Genomic DNA, 16,334 nt, shown 5'->3' with positions numbered 1-16,334 from the left:
TACGTGCACAACTACTTGTTAATCTTCTCAGTAAAAAGTCACAGATGCAACAACAAAGAATTGACACCCTTCAATTTTTTTCACACATTTCTGAACTTTTTCCAAATTAGGATTAAGTTTTTTGTCTGAACTCGGTAACCAACAGGACATAACAGCCTTTTATTTTTGACAAAATGCATTAATCCAGCATGCCTTACCTTGATATTGTGTTTAAGTACCTTTGGCTTTAATCACAACCTCAAGTCTAGGAATTCTCTTCATCCTCTACAGTAAAAACCTGCAGAGAGGAGATCTGTCCAGACTGACAGTTTTGGTATCTCCAGAGATGTTCAGTTGAACTGAAGTCCAGGTTCTGGCTGGGCCCGCACCCACTACTTTCTTATTTTGTCACTACAGTCCAGGGTTCTGCAACCTTTACAGTTCAGATAGTTATTTTTGCTCTCGATCTAGCTAAGCAAAACTGGTTTAGAGTCACAAATATTACGTGACCTTTTGAGAAAACGAACGCATAGTTTGACAAATATCTACAAGATAAAGTTTGTTCACTTTTGAAAAACCATTTTATTCTTATTTTTAGCTTTAAAGTAAATAAAATCATAGAACCTCAGCACAAAGATCATGGCTCTATTTTATCGGACGTTGACATCTGCTCCGTTTCCAGTTTTGGAACACGTCACATCTAAACCTGCATAAACATCGATACTTTTAGAGCCATTCAGTAGTGGAATGTTATTTTTTCCATGAAAAAAAAAGAACTTGCATTTATATTGTATATTTAAATTTATATTTAAAATCTTAAGTTGGTTCTTGGATGGAAATGGATGGAGTTGGTTCTTTATTTTTTAGCCAAAGTTATTCTGGAAGGTCAAAGAATCCAGAACTTTCTAGAACAGGTTGTTTTTAAAAACAAAAATCTATTCTGCTGCCATGTTTACATTTTTGTCACAGAATCTCAGCCCTATAGCATGATGCTGCCACCACTGTGCATCACAAGAGATTACTGCATCATTCCATATATTTCCTTCAGGAAAAGCTGTACTCTGAGCAGCAGCCACTTGCATCAAAGGATGATGGTGGAAGCTCAGGTCAAAACAGTTATATTTAAGAAATGTCTTTCCTAATCTGTAAAATCTCAATTGTTTTCGATAACGAGGGGCTTCAGTCTGGTTATTTTATCATAAAGGCCTGTTTGGTGAATTGTGTTGGCGATATTTGATATCTGGCCTGTACACTCCCTCATCCTCATTATTCAGGTTGTGGTTCCTCACACATTTCATTCTTGAAAAGCAGAGGTACTTTCTGGACATTTAATGTTTGAAAACATGTTTTTTTTTTTACTGTGTAACAGCATATTATTTTGCTTACATTTCTTAAAGAAAACAATATTCAGATCTCTTTCACAATAAGTCAGTAACAAAATGTGTGAAGTCAATGGGGGTGAAAACATTCCTGGGAAACTGTAGTTGTTACAGCCCTGAACATCAATTTCTGCACTGTACAAGTTACAAAATCATAAATTAACACAAATGAAACAAATCTGAAGTACCAATGTTTTCTTTAAGTGCTTTTTCCAAAACAAGCTGTCCACGTTTTCATGACCCTCAAACCAGCTGATTATTTTCCAGACCGATTCTTTTGCCGCATTTTTTCCTTCTCTAGTTCAAAGAGGCAAACAAAAAAAATTATAAAATTCTTTTTACAGACACCAAAAACACTGTTTCCCTTATGAAAAAGTCCAACGTTTATAGGAGATCATAGAAATAATCCAGTCCTTGTCCCATTTCCCATAAAGATAATCCTGTTCCCAGCTCGGAAGCCAAAGAAATCCTCATGTGGATTGACTGCAAAAAAGGTAAAAAAAAAATAATTGTTTTAATATTTTACATTTCTTTACTGTTATAATTTGCACTATAATAATTATAATAAAAAAAGTTTACCTTCAGTGAAGGATAGTACACCACATGCTTTGCAGCATTGCTTCTGGGAAGAAGGGAAGAACATTTATTTAGAAATGCTTCACAGAGTCAAACTTCAAGTGTTTTTTTTTTTTTTATTTATTCAGTACCTTTTGTAACTGAAGTGATGCTCAGCAGAGTATTCATCCCAGGTCATCTTTGGTCTTTGTTCTCGCAAAATCTCAATGTACCTATAGAGAACAGCCAGGAAATGGAAACTTTTAAAGCTCCTGAATGTTTTTCCTTACGCTACGTTAGATTTCTCTAAGCAGTTGGAATTTTGGTCTCAGAACGGATTTACACCTGAGAACGATCTGGTAGCAAACCATGCAATTTAACCAGGGTACTTTTACTACCAGCAATACAAGTCAGGTAAAAATGTTCAGCAGATATAAAAAAAGTTCACTACTGTTAAAATGTTAAGGTTTTGTATTTTTTTTTTTTTTATCTGATCTTTTTCTTCCTTTAATGAGACATTTATCTTGCATTATTCAACTGACTGAACTGAGAAATTTGTTAGGGTGAGAAAAATAAGCTAGGGTGAGCTTGTTGCATAAATGGCTCCACCCTGAAGCTAACATTTTGTTAAAGCACCACTTGATTCAGTTCTAGCAGTCAGTCCAGCAATGAATTAAATATTTGAACTAATCCTAGAATAACTTGATCAACATTCCTTTACTCTGCAGAGAGGTCACGAAGGATCGAAATAATTCGGTCCAGGAGCCAAATTTGATCTGAAATGTAATTAATTATATTTGGTCAAACAGGTAATTCCACATCCCAGGTTACTGGGATGTGGAATTACCTGTTAGCTAACTGATAAGCTAACCTTAGTTAATCAGTTAGGGTTATAGTCCCCCTCCTCTGATGACATTCAATGGCAATCTCTTGTATTTAGTAACAGAGATGAAAAATAAGTGATAGGATTTTATGAACAAGTCATTTCTCTGGTTTTGCAGCAATAACTAAATCCTGAAGGACAACTCGATAAAAACTGAAACAAGCTCATTTAACCAGCAAAGAACCAACGGTTCCATCTCACCTCCCACCCAGCACTGGCTCTGTCCCATGGCTTGAAAAATCAAGGCCATACAAATTCAGTCCAAGCAGGATCTTTTGTCTCCACTGAGTGTTCGGTGCAAGCTGCAGAACACAGTCTCTGATCCACGGCAGCGGCGAGCTCGGACCCGGTCTGTTAGAACAATTGAAAAGGAAAGGGTCGATTTCTTAATTTTCTCTTCCTGCTTTCAGAAAAATCCTCTCATCTATGAACTCACCTGGGTCCACTAGAGTAGTCGTAGGCCATGAGGCTGAATCCATCAACAACAGGGGCCAACTCATCGAACTCCTCCCTGCCAAACATCCCTGGGCTCCCCGAACTGATAATTACAGCAAAAATTTATTTTTTTTTTCCTTAAATTGGAACAGTTTAAGGTTTTGTTTTACACAAAAGTAGTTGTTGAATATATAATAATTATATTCACCTCGTCACAGCTGGCGGGATAACTAGTATGCAGTCCAACTTTTTAGCATTTAAAGTCTCGCACACATGTTTCACCAAATGAACAAGCTCCCTGTTAATAAGAGAGATTAAAAACTGTTTAATAAAATTAAAAACATTAAAGAGTTTTCCTCCAATATCCCTTTTCAAAAGAGTAACTCGCTTTCTCTTGTTCCCGCCCAGCTGGCTCCAAAGCTCCAGGGTAAATCCATCGAAACCCTCCGTCTGAAAGGCCACAAAGTTCCCATCAAACTCATGTTGAGCGAACGACAAAACCGCAAAAAGCTAAAAGATAAACCCAATACATTTATTACCTTAGCAACATCTAAGAGTTCGCTTGACAGCTCCTCGATTTCATCCTCACTCCCAAACACGCTCATGTAATCCTGGTAGGACCAGCCGTCAAACAACACTCTGGGCACTGGATATAAACAGGTTGAGAAAACCATGAAACAACCTCCTGATCTCAAACCACATCCACTAACAGGCGGCATCTGCTCACCCATCCTGACTTTTTTGTTTGACTTGCGTACAGCTTTGACCCAGCCTAGAGAGACAAAAGCATGTTATTTTACTGTATGAGAATGAGCAGATATTTAAAATTTGGCTGCCAGTGAAGTGAATCATCTACCAGCGTCGTGATCATGGAGTCCTGTGACGTCAAACGTCCCGGGAGCTCGTCGGCGGAGCTGCAGCCAAACCGGAGAGACCGACGACAGCTTGGAGCCAAACTGCTTGGCGACATCATAGCCATGGGAGTTCCACTGCAGGACGCCAACAAATATGAAACGAGAGAGGACTGGTCAGATGAAAATGAACAAATACGTGTCCACTGGTTTGTCATAGAATATGTGAAGAGAACTCAAGAGAAGTGTAGCCTTAAGAAAACCACAGATCTGTATCTCTAATTGAAAAAAATGGCCTCATTTTGCTACGGAACATAAATGTTGGACTCAAACAATAGAAGGTCTTGAGGTGTGATGAGTCCAGATTCACCTCTTCGCAGAGCAAGGGGAAAATTAGGACAAAAAAAAAAAAAAACGGCACATGAAGTTAAGTGAAACATTGTTCATACCTGAATCGTTTCCTGATTGTTCAGCAAAGCTTCTACTACAAGATGTTCCTTTCCACCATAGATTCAGTTTGATTTATTATCAGTAAACACAAGACTCATGGTAATTATCTCGACACCAGGTTGGTGTCAAAATAACTGATATTTAATTGCATTTCATCAAATAAGTCCTCATAAAACTCAAACCTAAGGCAAACTTCTTCACCCAAGTGAAGTTTCAAAACATGCCAAACCTTTTTGTAATGCTTCAACTCAATTAAGTTAAAGCATTACTTTAACGCTATGGAAAAGAATGATTTACAAAAGACTGATAAGTACTATAATTCTCATTAAGAATTTAAGAGTTGCTAATAATAACCATTTGTCTAGGTTACAAGTGTAGGCAGCAATCCGATTCCTTTTTGGCTGCGGTAACAACCAATTAACGTCTGAATAACAACAATTAAGATGCACATTTTTTTTTAGATAGAGACTTACAGGCGTGATATATCCCAGCAATGGTCCTTCAAATGTCTTCTTGATATGAGCACAGTGTCTCTTTTCTTCCTTCACTATGTCCTTCCACTGCACATCTGTCACAACAAGGCCTCTGTCCAACACAGACGATTCAGCTGGAGAACTCTGAAAGGCGAAATAAAGGAAGAAAACGGTTTGAGTTTTTGAGCAAAAGCATCGAGTGTTTACACTAAGCAGTCCTTAGTTCACAGGTGGGGAGAAGCTGCTACTTGCCTGCGCTTCAACTTTCTGCGACTTCTTTGAATCCGTTTTTGACAGAGTGGCACCGACCAGCCAGCAGAAAGCGCTGGCATGTAGCAGAAACATCAACATAGACTTCATTTTTTGAAATGTCAGTTAATAATTATCTGGCTCAAGTATGTCAGTGCAAGTGCTTTCTTCCTTCCTTCCTATCTGCCACAGATGAAGCAGATTAAAAACCATGTCCTGATGTGTGACGTGAGACAGCGACCGCAAAGGGTACGGTTAACATTTACCGCTGTGAAAAGGAAAAAACAATAAACGCGTTTATATGATTTAAAACAGACTGTCACTGATTGAAAACTTAGCTCAACGTGTTGTTGAAGCGTCACCACAGCTAGGTAACTTCCGCGTCTTGTGGTTTTCAAAATAAAAGTTCTGACCAATCACAAAAACATATCTTCCCAGCCGGTAGGTGGCAGTGTGGTGGACTTAAAAACCGGATGACAGAAGTCAAAGCAGGCTGCTGTAAACAGACGCAGGGGTATTTATGGTGCAATGTAAGAGAAGACTTTTGACGGGTATTTGAACAACTACAGTACGTATTTACATTCTTGACTCCAAACTGAACTGTGAGTTACTTTCTTAAAATTTCGTCCCAAATGTTGCCGTGTCAACATAATTCTTTCTGTTTACGTCAATGAGCTTCATTACACAGGTTAAAGTCTAAAAATATGAGAGCCAGCATTTCAAATCTCAAATATATTTTTTGATTGATTAAATAAAGCAGCATAAATTATACTTTCGTTGTTTTTCTTATGTACTATAGGTGTACTGAGCAATGGCAGTGGAGAAATTTGTGTCCAAGACTCTGGAGCTTCTACAGGAGGAGCGAGAGGCTGAAATAGAGGAAACCAAGTATGACATGTTTACAAGCTATTATTTATTATTAACAAAAAGAGCCATATACAATCCCACATTAACCTTCAGAAATGCAAACTTTCAAATACTGAAACTTTTGAGACGTTTCTTCCCAAAAGTCTAAGTAAAGATAACCAAAGGTTTTACTGAATCTGCTATTTATTTTGTTGTTTTTTATGTAGAAAAAACAGAAATTGATTGATTGAAAAGGGTTCTCCTTGTAAACTGATCATTTTAGATGTGTACACTATAAATTCTTTCCTGAGTTTATTTTTATGATACAGACATGACATTCCTATTTAAGGTTTTTTTAATAGATTCAATTTAAGTGACGGAAATTCCAAAACAAAATGTAAGCTGATTTTTGAAAGTACTAATTGTGCTTGTGAAGTTCTAGGTTGCATACTCTCATAGATTAATAATCCTCTTTTAATCAATATAACCCTATGATGAAAACTGATACATCTTGTTCATGACAAGCCTCAGTTTGTCCTAAAGTTATGTCTTCAAAATATGATTTAAAAAAATACCAAATATTTTTTTCATATCGTAGTTGTGTTTGTAAAATGACATATTCAATCCTCAGGATATGGCAGGAGAACATTTCCTTGAAGGATCTTCAGAATAAAGGAGTTTGCCTGCTGAAGCTTCAGATAGGGAGTCAGTCCACCGGCCTGTACGGTCGCACCGTCATCGTTTTAGAGCCCAGGAAGCATCTCGGTTTCTCCTCCCTTCCGAGCAACAGCTTTGGGCCAGGTGACAAAGGAGCCTAAAAGTATTACTGTTGCTTTGGTTTTAATTGTTTCTCAGAGCAGGATTCACGTCTTTTTTTTTTTTTTCTTTTGTTTTACAGGCGATATTGTTGGCATATATGACCCTTCTGGGTGCATTGCAGCCTCACAGATCTGCACAGGAATAGTAACAAGGATCAGCCAAGCTTCTATCAGTGTGGCCTTTGATGACCTGAAGGATGGAGCCAGCTTTGATTCAGATGGTCTTTATAATCTCTTGAAGCTGGCCAATGATGTTACCTACAAACGGATGAAACGGTGAGTAACATCCAGAGGGTGAAGTAGTTTAAACTCAGCTTCAATCCATCTTATGTTTATAATGTGTTCATCTCTGCAGGGCCTTGAATGCATTAAATGGCTACAGAACCGGACCAGCTTCCAGTCTGATACATGTTCTCTTTGGAGACGCGCAGCCTTCTTCTCACTCACAGTCAAGTGAGTGAAGCTGGTTGTAAAACAAGTTTAAAGATCGCAGCATTCTGATTAAATATGTGTATTTTGCTCTTTTGTTTTATCAGATGGCTTTGAGTTCTTTAATTCCGAATTGGACGATTCCCAGAGAGAAGCTGTATCCTTCGCTCTTTCACAGAGAGAGCTGGCTGTGGTTCATGGACCTCCAGGCACAGGAAAAACCACCACAGTGGTGGAGATCATCCTGCAAGCTGTGAAACAAGGCCAGAAGGTGCAAAGAGTTTCAATAATTTAGCACAGTAAAAAAAAAAATAATGTGCTTCTTAAATAATCAGATGCTGGATCCCTGGTATAAGTATGGTCCTGTTCATGTCCAGGTCCTGTGTTGTGCCCCCTCAAATGTTGCCGTTGATAATTTAGTGGAGAGGCTTGCTCGCTGTAAAGCCAAAGTCCTGAGACTGGGCCACCCCGCCAGACTGCTGGAATCCATCCAGAAACACTCACTGGACGCCATCCTCGCTCAGAGCGACAACGCAAACATCATCGCCGACATCCGGAAAGACATCGACAAAGCACTGGTCAGCACTGGAGGTTGTATTCCTGCTAGGATGGAGATTTATTAGTCTCCTAAAGGCTAACGAAACTTTGTTTTGTTCTTTTTTTGCTTTTCTTTTCAGGTGGGGATGAAGAAGAAAAGCGAAAAAGGAGAGCGAGGAAACTTTAAACGTGAAATAGGAGAGCTGAGGAAAGAGCTGAAAAACAGGGAGACGGCAGCCATCGCTGAGATCCTGAAGAGTGCTGATGTCGTGTTGTCCACAAACACCGGTCAGTGGAGCGAAGCGGTCGTCATCCTTCACCTGCAGCAATAAAAATAATGGAGCAGGTTTGTGTTCACAGGTGCATGTGACGACGGTCCTCTGAAGTTCCTGCCGGCAGAGCATTTTGATTGGGTGGTGATCGATGAGTGTGCGCAGGCCCTGGAGAGCAGCTGCTGGATCGCTTTACTCAGAGTGCGCAAATGCATCCTGGCTGGAGACTACAAGCAGTTACCACCAACCATCAAATCACAAACGTAACAAAACAAGATGTGTTTTTGTTAACAGCCAGGAATTTATATGTGACTTTTAAATGAGCAAAGCTGATCTGTTCTCTTTAAAACACACTCACTGTCCTCTTTTTTTATGTACACATTTTCAATGCAATCAATTTAAAGGGAAGGTTTATGACGTAAAATTGACTTCTTTTTTGAGCTTTACATCATGTTAGAATGTTAGTACCTCATCAAAAACATATCTGAAGTGTTGCTTTGATTCTTTCATGCATGTTTGAGGAATCTCCCATGGCAACCATTCAGGGGATGCTTAAACGCTGGCTCTCACAAAGCCAATCCCACACTAAACCAACTTTAGTGTGGGATTGAATGGGAGATTCACAGAAAAATCTGCAGCAACTGCATAAAGTTCTCATGTTAAAATGGACCAAAATCATTGATTTGTTGAATCTGCCTTTAGGAATTAACTACTATCAAGGCCTACATAGTAAAATAAGCACTGATTTTATTTGGGTCATAGCAAACAAAAATCCAGGTTAAATTGTAGATGAATGTGTTGTGAAAACAAACTTAAAGCGTTTACCAAGCTCATCAAACCATCCTGTTCTGTCTGTGTCCTTTCTGCACAGAGCTGCAGCTAAAGGCCTGTCCCTGAGTCTCATGGAGAGGATTATTGAGACGCATGGAGACTCGGTGGTCCGTATGTTAACAGTTCAGTACCGCATGAACAGTGCTATCATGGAATGGGCCTCCAAAGAGATGTACCATGGACGATTAACCGCTCACAGTTCCGTGGAGAAACATTTATTGAAGTAAGTTTCCACACACTCCTGGAGAATGTCTCATACTCCCAAGGCAACGAAGGCTGACTCCTGAAACTAATTGCAAAATCTTTTCTTCTGCAGAGATCTGCCGGGCGTTGCCTGCGTCGAAGAGACCAGCACGCCACTTCTTCTGATCGACACCGCAGGGTGTGGCCTGAACGAAAGGGAGATGGCAGACGAGCAGTCCAAAGGGAACCAAGGTAAATGTCTTTCCTGGAAGGCTGTAGGAAATCTTAATGGGTTTATTGATTTTTCTAGTGTAAAGTTTAACTTTTACTGACTGTGTCTTCAGGTGAGGTCGACATTGTTTCACTGCATATAAAGAGCCTGACGGAAGCCGGAGTAAAGGCTAAAGACATTGCCGTTATCGCTCCGTATAATCTCCAAGTAAGTCTCTGGTTTGAGAAGAGCTGCAGGTAACACTGATTTTTAGCTTCACAAAATGAAACTGAACCCGGCAAACATTTTTTACTGTGCGGAAGACATGATAAGTCATCGATACACTTCACAAACTAGAGCACAACAAAGAAAATATATTGTAAAAATAACCTGAAACACATTTCCTTTTGTTTATTGATGAGTCAAATAAGGAACATTATTGCCATTTCAAAATTAATTGATCAGCACAGAACAAACTATTTTAAGATAAAAGCAAACACACAAGTGGACAAAAAAGTTGGTACCTGTTAATGACCAAAAAGCCATGATGAAAACGGTCGCTGAAACAGGATGAAACTGACAAAATTACTAATTAGTAAATGATAAATAAAACTTCACTAACGTTAATTAAAGCAAAGAAAATCATACATTTCTAGAACATGGTATACCAGCATTTTTGTCCAGACCTGTTTCATTAGTTTCTTTCTTTTTTATTATTCTGGGGTACCACATTTCAAAACCAATATCTGATTTTCATTTGTTAATTTTCAGTAGGTTTTTATTTATTATTTTGTTATTTTTGGTCATTAACACTGCGGGGTACCAACAGCTTTATCCATAAGTTTAAATTGGCTGACTTGGATGGATATGAGATCAGTACATGGATATCTGTGGAATATTTAGAAACTAAATATTATTACCATGTAAAAAATAAATTGAATTTTATTTTGTTTTGTTAATTCCTGATTACTCAACAATATATTTAGACTATCCTGCCACATAATTTTATAAAAACATGAAATTCAGTCCCAACGTTAATGGCTGAGTGACTAAATTTGTTCCTGTTCATAAATCTCCACAGGGTACTGAGTTTTTAACATTTTAGTCTATAGTATGTTTAAATTAATAATAAATAAGAAAGTTGGCAATTAACATTAAACTCATTGTATGAATTAACTTTAACTTCAATATTAGTATTGTTCTAGAAACAGTTGTGCTTTTCCTTTTATATTACTTGATTTGTAATATAATAAAGTTAATATGATGCATCATAATGTATACTATTAATATTTAATTAAAGTCCAGGATCAAACCTTTTATAAAGGGATTAAATGTTTTTAATCATCATTTCTCTAAGGTTGATCTTCTGCGTCAGAAGCTTTCTGCACGTCACCCAGGGATGGAAATAAAGTCTGTGGACGGATTTCAGGGCAGAGAAAAGGAAGCTGTTGTGCTGTCGTTAGTTCGCTCCAACAGAAAAGGTTGTTTCCTAATATAAATTTCTTATGATTTTTGCTAAATCATAACCATGAGCTGTTTTGAATAGTTTTTTTTCTTCCTCTTTAGGTGAGGTGGGTTTTCTTGCAGAGGACAGACGGATAAATGTCGCCGTCACACGCGCAAGACGTCACATCGCCGTAGTGTGCGACACGCAGACAGTTGGGAATCACGCTTTCCTTAAATCTCTGGTCGATCACATGATCGAGGTCGGTGAGGTCAGAACTGCATTCGAGTACCTGCAAGATATCGTGCCGCAGAACTACACCCGTGATCACAAAGACACAAAGACCAGCACTTCCTCCACATCTAGCAAGCAGAAGAACAGAGATCAGGCTCCAGGTAAAGCAAAGGAAGGCCAGAAAATGACCAGCAACTCTACGGACAACACAGCTGGTTCACAGAATCACACAAAGTCCCAAACATCAGCCCAGAAAGACCAAAAAGACAACAAGAGCCGATACGCTGAGATCAGACTGCAAGTGGAGAATTTCATGAAGGATGTAAATATGAAGGATTTACAGTTCCCATCATCCTTCAACTCCCACGATCGCCTGCTGGTCCACCAGATCGCTGAGGAGCTGGGCCTCGTTCATGAGAGCAGAGGAGAGGGCGGCGGCAGATGCATCACCGTCTCCCGGCCCGTGGCATCGGAGCCTGTCGAGGAGCCGACGCAGGAGGAAACCCAAGAGGAGGAGCCTGCTCCTGCTCTGCAGAGTGAGCCGCCACCATCCCACCAACCTTCAGTAGATCTGAAGACGTTGCATCTGGAGAGGATGCGAAGGGAGCAGCAGAAGAGGGAGGAAAACGTCCAGCAAAAGAAGCAACAGAACTGCAACCCTGCAGCTCAGGGAACAAAGAAGTCTAAAGGTTTGTCTCAAACCACCTGGAAGTGTTTCAACTCCACGTCTGCTCACAGGATAACTCTGGGTTATTTCCCCTCAGGAAAGAACAAAATGAAGGCAGGGGCCTGTGACATCGCTGCTGCCGCCGTTCCAGATGATGACTTTGATGCTCTCATCAGCGCTGTCGTGAAGGCAGACAGTGTTTGCAGTTTTGTGAAATGCAAAGCGTCTGTGTTGACACTCGGCCAGCTTTGCATCTTCTGCAACCGGCAGTTCTGTCTCAGTCATCACATACCGGAGGTAAGAAGCGCTCTGGCTCAGATCAATACTGTAGAGAAATTAATTTACTCCAGTCATTTATTTTCATTGCTAAAGAAGCTGGCTGTTCAGAGTGCAGTATCTAAGCATTATAACGGAAAATTGAGTGGAAGGAAAACAAGTTGTATAAGTAGGTGCAACAAATACGGGTTTAGGAGAAACCAAATATCTTAAAAACGGGCTCTCCGAGAGCCAAAAATGTCAACATTGAGTATATATGAAGATGTATAGATTTTTACGATTGTTTTATGCATTTCTCACTCCGTCGTGTTATTTTGTGATTTTTATTTCTGCATTTAGTATTGTGCTTTAACATCAACCTGCCAATGGAACTAGAGATGGAAATAAGCCACCATGTAAATGTTCATTAACACATATTGTCCCATTTTTAAAAATAATAACATCGTTGAATGTTATGAAGCAGAATAACCAGAGAGTTTCACATTTTAGTTAAATTCCTGAAACGATCTGCTTTTCAGCGATATTCCAATGTATTGCTGTTTTCTAAGTGCCGTTTTGTTTTGTTGTTTTAGGTTCATGGCTGTGGCGATAAGGCAAAGTCTCACGCTCGGATGAGAATAAGCAAAGAGGGGGTTCTTTATGCCGGGAGTGGGAAGAAAGACAAATCGTTGGACCCTAATAAGAAAGTGTACCTACAAAGAAAACTGGACTCTAAGCTGAAAGATATGGCATCACAAAGGAAACCAAAGAACAAGGAGACGGACACTTAATGTCGTAAAATAACCTTTATAGTTTATTGAATGTGAAGACTTTGTTCTGACTAAATAAAGCGGCTCAAATATTCAACTCAAAATACTCCAATGTCCCTCATTTGACACAGAATGTTGCTTAGTTTTAATTTTATGTCAAAAGAATTACGTTTACCTCTGTTCTTTTGATTTTGCCCCTTAAAGACCCAACGCCATGCATTCCCACTTCACTTCCTAGGCCTTCTCTGGAACCACTTTCATTGTCTGAGCGCAGACTGTGAGTGGGCTCGAGTTTTTCCAGTCCTCACACAACCCAACAGAGAAGTACGGGAAGAGTTTCTCTGTGAATTTGTCTTTGAACGTGTATATCACGGCTGAGTCGGCAGCATTGGTGAAAACTACCCTTCCTTTGTCGCAGTCCAGCTGCACGGTAAGCCTCTCCGGCATCTGCTTCACCGACACCCTGGTGCGAGGCGAGGTCTGAGCCCAGAGGGAGTCTTTGCTGCACTGGCCCATCACCCAGTATCCCTCTTCGGGGCTCAGGAAGGTGGTGCTTTTCCTTTTGATGGACTCACGCGCCACCCCTACGAACCAGTCTTTGCTGTGGCCCACCTCTACGGTCCAGCTGTGCTTCCCGGACGTGAACCCGGTGGCGCCCAGCACGCACATGCGGCTGCTGCAGCGCTCAGGGTTGTCGGGCAGACGCAGCTTGTTGCTGTACTGCACACTGGTCAGCTCCTGGGTCAGCTTCAGATTGGAATGGGCCGTGTTCGAGTCCAGAACGACTGAAGCTGCAAAACAGGAAGTTCAGTTGAAGCCGCAGTATGTAACCTTTTATTTAAAAAAAATTATACATTATTGTTTCACATATTTGTTGGAACAGTTCTGACGCGACAATAGTATGAGACGAATAATCTGTGAAAAAAAATTGAGCTCCTCTGCCTTCTCCCAGCGCTTAGTCGAAACAGCCAATCAGAGCCAGGAGGAGGGTCTTGGTGCTGTCAATCATCTCCTCCCTTGCTCTCTGCTACCACACAACGTCTCCCTGTCAGCACAGCCCGTCCTGAATGCTAAGGCTAGTTAGCATGGCCACCCATGACAGTGGATAAACGGTGTTCCTTCAATGGTTTGTTGTTTCTCCACCATTAGCACATTTAGTAGTGCGTTTACGAGGTTGATTGACGGTGCCAAGACCCTCCTCCGGGCTCTGATTGGTTCATTTTGATAGGAGCGGTGCATTTCTTCAGGCGCAATACCAGCACGGAGGATGTGATCTCTTCTCAGGTTACATTTCTCATGTGAAACTGTCACAACATAGTGACTGATTAATGAATATATAAAAAACTTTTTTTAATAGGTTAATCAGTGGTTTTGTAAACCTAATGGTAAATGTGCTCACCATATTTGACATTTTTCAACATCTTCTGGCAAACTGTGAACTTGAGTATTCCCAGATGCTTGGCAGAATTAATCAAAATGTCTCTCATGGTCTCAGGCTCCTGGATGTTGCGTTTGACGCTGAAACATGTGAAAATCATACTGACATTGGTTTATAGAAACATTTATTACTGATGTTTTGCAGACTGAGAGCTACATACCTTTGCTTTGTTCGCTTATATTCCTAAACATGAAGTAAAAAAAAAACATGTTTAAGACACTTGCTTTCTTCCCTTCTCTTGCCCCAATTACGGCCAATAAAGCCCACTCATGCTACAAAATCTTTTTTTAAAACAAAAATGCACCAGAACTTATAGTTGCAATGTGGCAAAATGTGGAAAAACGTGAATGGGCAGGAATACATCTATAAACCAATATATCTTATGAATTTTGGTGCAGCCTATATTTAAAACTAAGAAGGTTCTGGTAACTTCTAACCATTTATGGCAATCATGACCCATTGAAAATGTTAGATTTTCTTTGTTCCCTCTGAGTGATCAGTAGTTTCCAAATTATTTGGAACATTTACAATATTCTCTTTAGCCCCAAGCTGTTGTGTTCACAAAGTTCACATCGATTTAAAAGATGATTCAAATTGAAATGATCCTCTTCTTGCTTTTTGTGGATATTTCAGAGGTCGGTGTCATTTCCTGTGAGCCTGTATCCACTAATTCACCTTTAATTTAACTTAAATGTCTAAAATCCACATATTCTGAAAAGAGAACATGCAACTGTTGACTTAGAATTTCCGTGAAATTAATATTGACTAGTTTATCAAAGATATAAGTCCATAATCAGTAGATTGTACCTGCAAGAATGGCAAATCCTTTGCTCTGAGGACGATATCTACTTTGCTGATGGTGGAGTTGAGAGCATGGATCTCCTTTTCTATGTCTTCAATCTTATTACACATGACCTGTATTTTAATTGTTTCTTCCTGTTTGAGCATTCTCAGCCTCATGTCTTCTTCATCCCTGAGGAACTGGTGAAGCTGCAGAAACTCCCCCTTTATCGCCGTCTCGATTTCATCACTTTGAGTCTGCAACATTGGAGCAGGCTGGTTATTCTGGTTAGTGTTTGCTAAGGAGGGACTTTTCCGTCCCTACAGGAAAAAGGTAACCTTAGAGCTCAACATTAGGATTAAAACGGTAAAATTGGTGAAATTATCCAAGAAAAAAATAATCCCAAAAGCTTTTACCTTTATATACGTTTTGATCTCCTCCCATTGGTGTTTAGTTTTACTCATTGTTCTTACTTTCTTTCTTAAGGACCCAAGGATGTTAGAAATTTCGGTCTAAAATGAGAACATTAAGAACACTTTGAAAATGCTTGACTGTGAATAGCTAAATTTCATTTTCACAGCAAGCTAAGATACAGTGTTGGTACAATTCTGGTCTTTATGTTCTGATACTTTACACACACACACACAGAGAAAAGAAAAATCTCCCTATCCTCAACTAGAAGGTAGCCAGACTTGTCTTTCTTATCATACTGTTATCTTACCATGTTTGATTCCTCCTTGTTTTTATTCATACTATACCTTTTTCTGCTGAGCTGCTTCCTCCACTGGGCAGCACTTGTGCACTTTATGGTCCCTTGATATTTGGCAGACGAGACAGATGGGAACCTCATCGTTGTCGCAAAAAACCTTCAACTTCTCATTATGAAGCACACAAATCTCCTGATCCATGGCCTTTTTGGTTTGAAACTCCTCCACGATTAACGTCAGATCCTGGTTGACAGCAGGCATCCCGGAGGAAGACTCAGTGCCGCACACGGGACATTCTTGACTCTTTTTCCACTCCCAGAACTTGTGCAGGCAAAGTTTGCAAACGTTGTGTCCGCATAGTAAAAGGACGGGGTAAGTATAAATGTTGGAGCACCGAGGACAGGATATCTCTTCCACAGAGACAGATTTCTTCGTTGATATCATGATGGTGTCCGCCTACAGAGTGACTAGATAAGAAAACGTCTAGCTTCTACACTGTAGTTTCTACACTGACTGATTCCGGCAAATGCTGCCCAGCTAGTCGAGCAAGTTAAAAATCCCAGCATGTTCAAGGTTCCATGTGATTACATATTTAAGACCTGACTGTAAAGGAGTGCACATAGTTTAAACCAACAAACAAACAAAAAAAAAAACACA

At 39.8% G+C, this 16,334-nt stretch overlaps 3 protein-coding genes across 6 annotated transcripts; 1 reads left to right on the top strand and 2 right to left on the bottom strand.

Annotated features, from left to right (window-relative positions):
* Positions 1-1,293: 1,293 nt before the first annotated feature.
* On the bottom strand, positions 1,294-5,621 carry chid1 (chitinase domain containing 1). Of its 2 annotated transcripts, none has more exons than XM_081608231.1 (11): positions 5,258-5,621; positions 5,006-5,149; positions 4,088-4,220; positions 3,959-4,003; positions 3,771-3,877; positions 3,440-3,681; positions 3,233-3,334; positions 2,998-3,147; positions 2,066-2,146; positions 1,938-1,980; positions 1,294-1,841 (listed from the first exon to the last, which is right to left on the bottom strand). In XM_081608231.1, exons 1-11 carry the CDS (start codon positions 5,363-5,365, stop codon positions 1,743-1,745), a joined length of 1,254 nt encoding a protein of 417 aa, XP_081464357.1. In that variant the 5' UTR covers positions 5,366-5,621; the 3' UTR covers positions 1,294-1,742. The 2 variants fall into 2 exon arrangements, with proteins under 2 accessions (XP_081464357.1, XP_081464358.1); XM_081608232.1 differs by having other exon boundaries at positions 1,938-1,977.
* Positions 5,622-5,689: 68 nt separating this feature from the next.
* ighmbp2 (immunoglobulin mu DNA binding protein 2) lies at positions 5,690-12,848 on the top strand. 3 transcript variants are annotated; one of them, XM_008412156.2, is made up of 16 exons: positions 5,691-5,822; positions 6,054-6,142; positions 6,732-6,901; positions 6,999-7,194; positions 7,274-7,371; positions 7,455-7,618; positions 7,725-7,925; positions 8,025-8,172; positions 8,245-8,419; positions 9,028-9,210; positions 9,304-9,422; positions 9,515-9,609; positions 10,739-10,862; positions 10,948-11,748; positions 11,824-12,023; positions 12,575-12,848. In XM_008412156.2, the coding sequence occupies exons 2-16, from the start codon at positions 6,066-6,068 to the stop codon at positions 12,770-12,772; spliced, it is 2,949 nt and encodes a 982-aa protein (XP_008410378.1). In that variant the 5' UTR covers positions 5,691-5,822; positions 6,054-6,065; the 3' UTR covers positions 12,773-12,848. The 3 variants fall into 3 exon arrangements, with proteins under 3 accessions (XP_081464353.1, XP_008410378.1, XP_081464354.1); XM_081608227.1 differs by having other exon boundaries at positions 5,690-5,822; positions 10,948-12,023; XM_081608228.1 differs by having other exon boundaries at positions 5,721-5,856; positions 10,948-12,023.
* On the bottom strand, positions 12,773-16,245 carry LOC103466523 (nuclear factor 7, brain-like). Its single transcript, XM_008412154.3, has 6 exons — positions 15,729-16,245; positions 15,387-15,482; positions 14,997-15,227; positions 14,350-14,372; positions 14,151-14,269; positions 12,773-13,542 (listed from the first exon to the last, which is right to left on the bottom strand). Exons 1-6 carry the CDS (start codon positions 16,119-16,121, stop codon positions 12,986-12,988), a joined length of 1,419 nt encoding a protein of 472 aa, XP_008410376.2. The 5' UTR covers positions 16,122-16,245; the 3' UTR covers positions 12,773-12,985.
* Between the last annotated feature and the right edge of the window lie 89 nt (positions 16,246-16,334).

The sequence above is a fragment of the Poecilia reticulata genome, chromosome 6 (genome assembly GCF_904066995.2).
Source record: "Poecilia reticulata chromosome 6, P_reticulata-male-v2, whole genome shotgun sequence".
Taxonomy (NCBI): domain Eukaryota; kingdom Metazoa; phylum Chordata; class Actinopteri; order Cyprinodontiformes; family Poeciliidae; genus Poecilia; species Poecilia reticulata.
The sequence above is the reverse complement of the archived record's forward strand: the minus strand, read 5'-3'. Positions and strand labels throughout refer to the sequence as shown.

Excerpts from the sequence above, each read along its gene's own strand:
- chid1 (XM_081608231.1), bottom strand. The coding sequence starts at position 5,365 with ATGAAGTCTATGTTGATGTTTCTGCTACATGCCAGCGCTTTCTGCTGG. Across the intron at positions 3,878-3,958 it reads AAACAAAAAAGTCAGGATGG|TGCCCAGAGTGTTGTTTGAC; the intron begins GTGAGCAGATGC and ends GTTTATATCCAG. Across the intron at positions 3,335-3,439 it reads ATCCCGCCAGCTGTGACGAG|TTCGGGGAGCCCAGGGATGT; the intron begins GTGAATATAATT and ends TGTAATTATCAG.
- LOC103466523 (XM_008412154.3), bottom strand. The coding sequence starts at position 16,121 with ATGATATCAACGAAGAAATCTGTCTCTGTGGAAGAGATATCCTGTCCT. Across the intron at positions 15,483-15,728 it reads AAGCAGCTCAGCAGAAAAAG|ACCGAAATTTCTAACATCCT; the intron begins GTATAGTATGAA and ends TTCTCATTTTAG. Across the intron at positions 15,228-15,386 it reads AGATCAAAACGTATATAAAG|ACTCAAAGTGATGAAATCGA; the intron begins GTAAAAGCTTTT and ends CCAATGTTGCAG.
- ighmbp2 (XM_081608227.1), top strand. The coding sequence starts at position 6,066 with ATGGCAGTGGAGAAATTTGTGTCCAAGACTCTGGAGCTTCTACAGGAG. Across the intron at positions 8,173-8,244 it reads CGTGTTGTCCACAAACACCG|GTGCATGTGACGACGGTCCT; the intron begins GTCAGTGGAGCG and ends TTGTGTTCACAG. Across the intron at positions 9,610-10,738 it reads TCGCTCCGTATAATCTCCAA|GTTGATCTTCTGCGTCAGAA; the intron begins GTAAGTCTCTGG and ends CATTTCTCTAAG.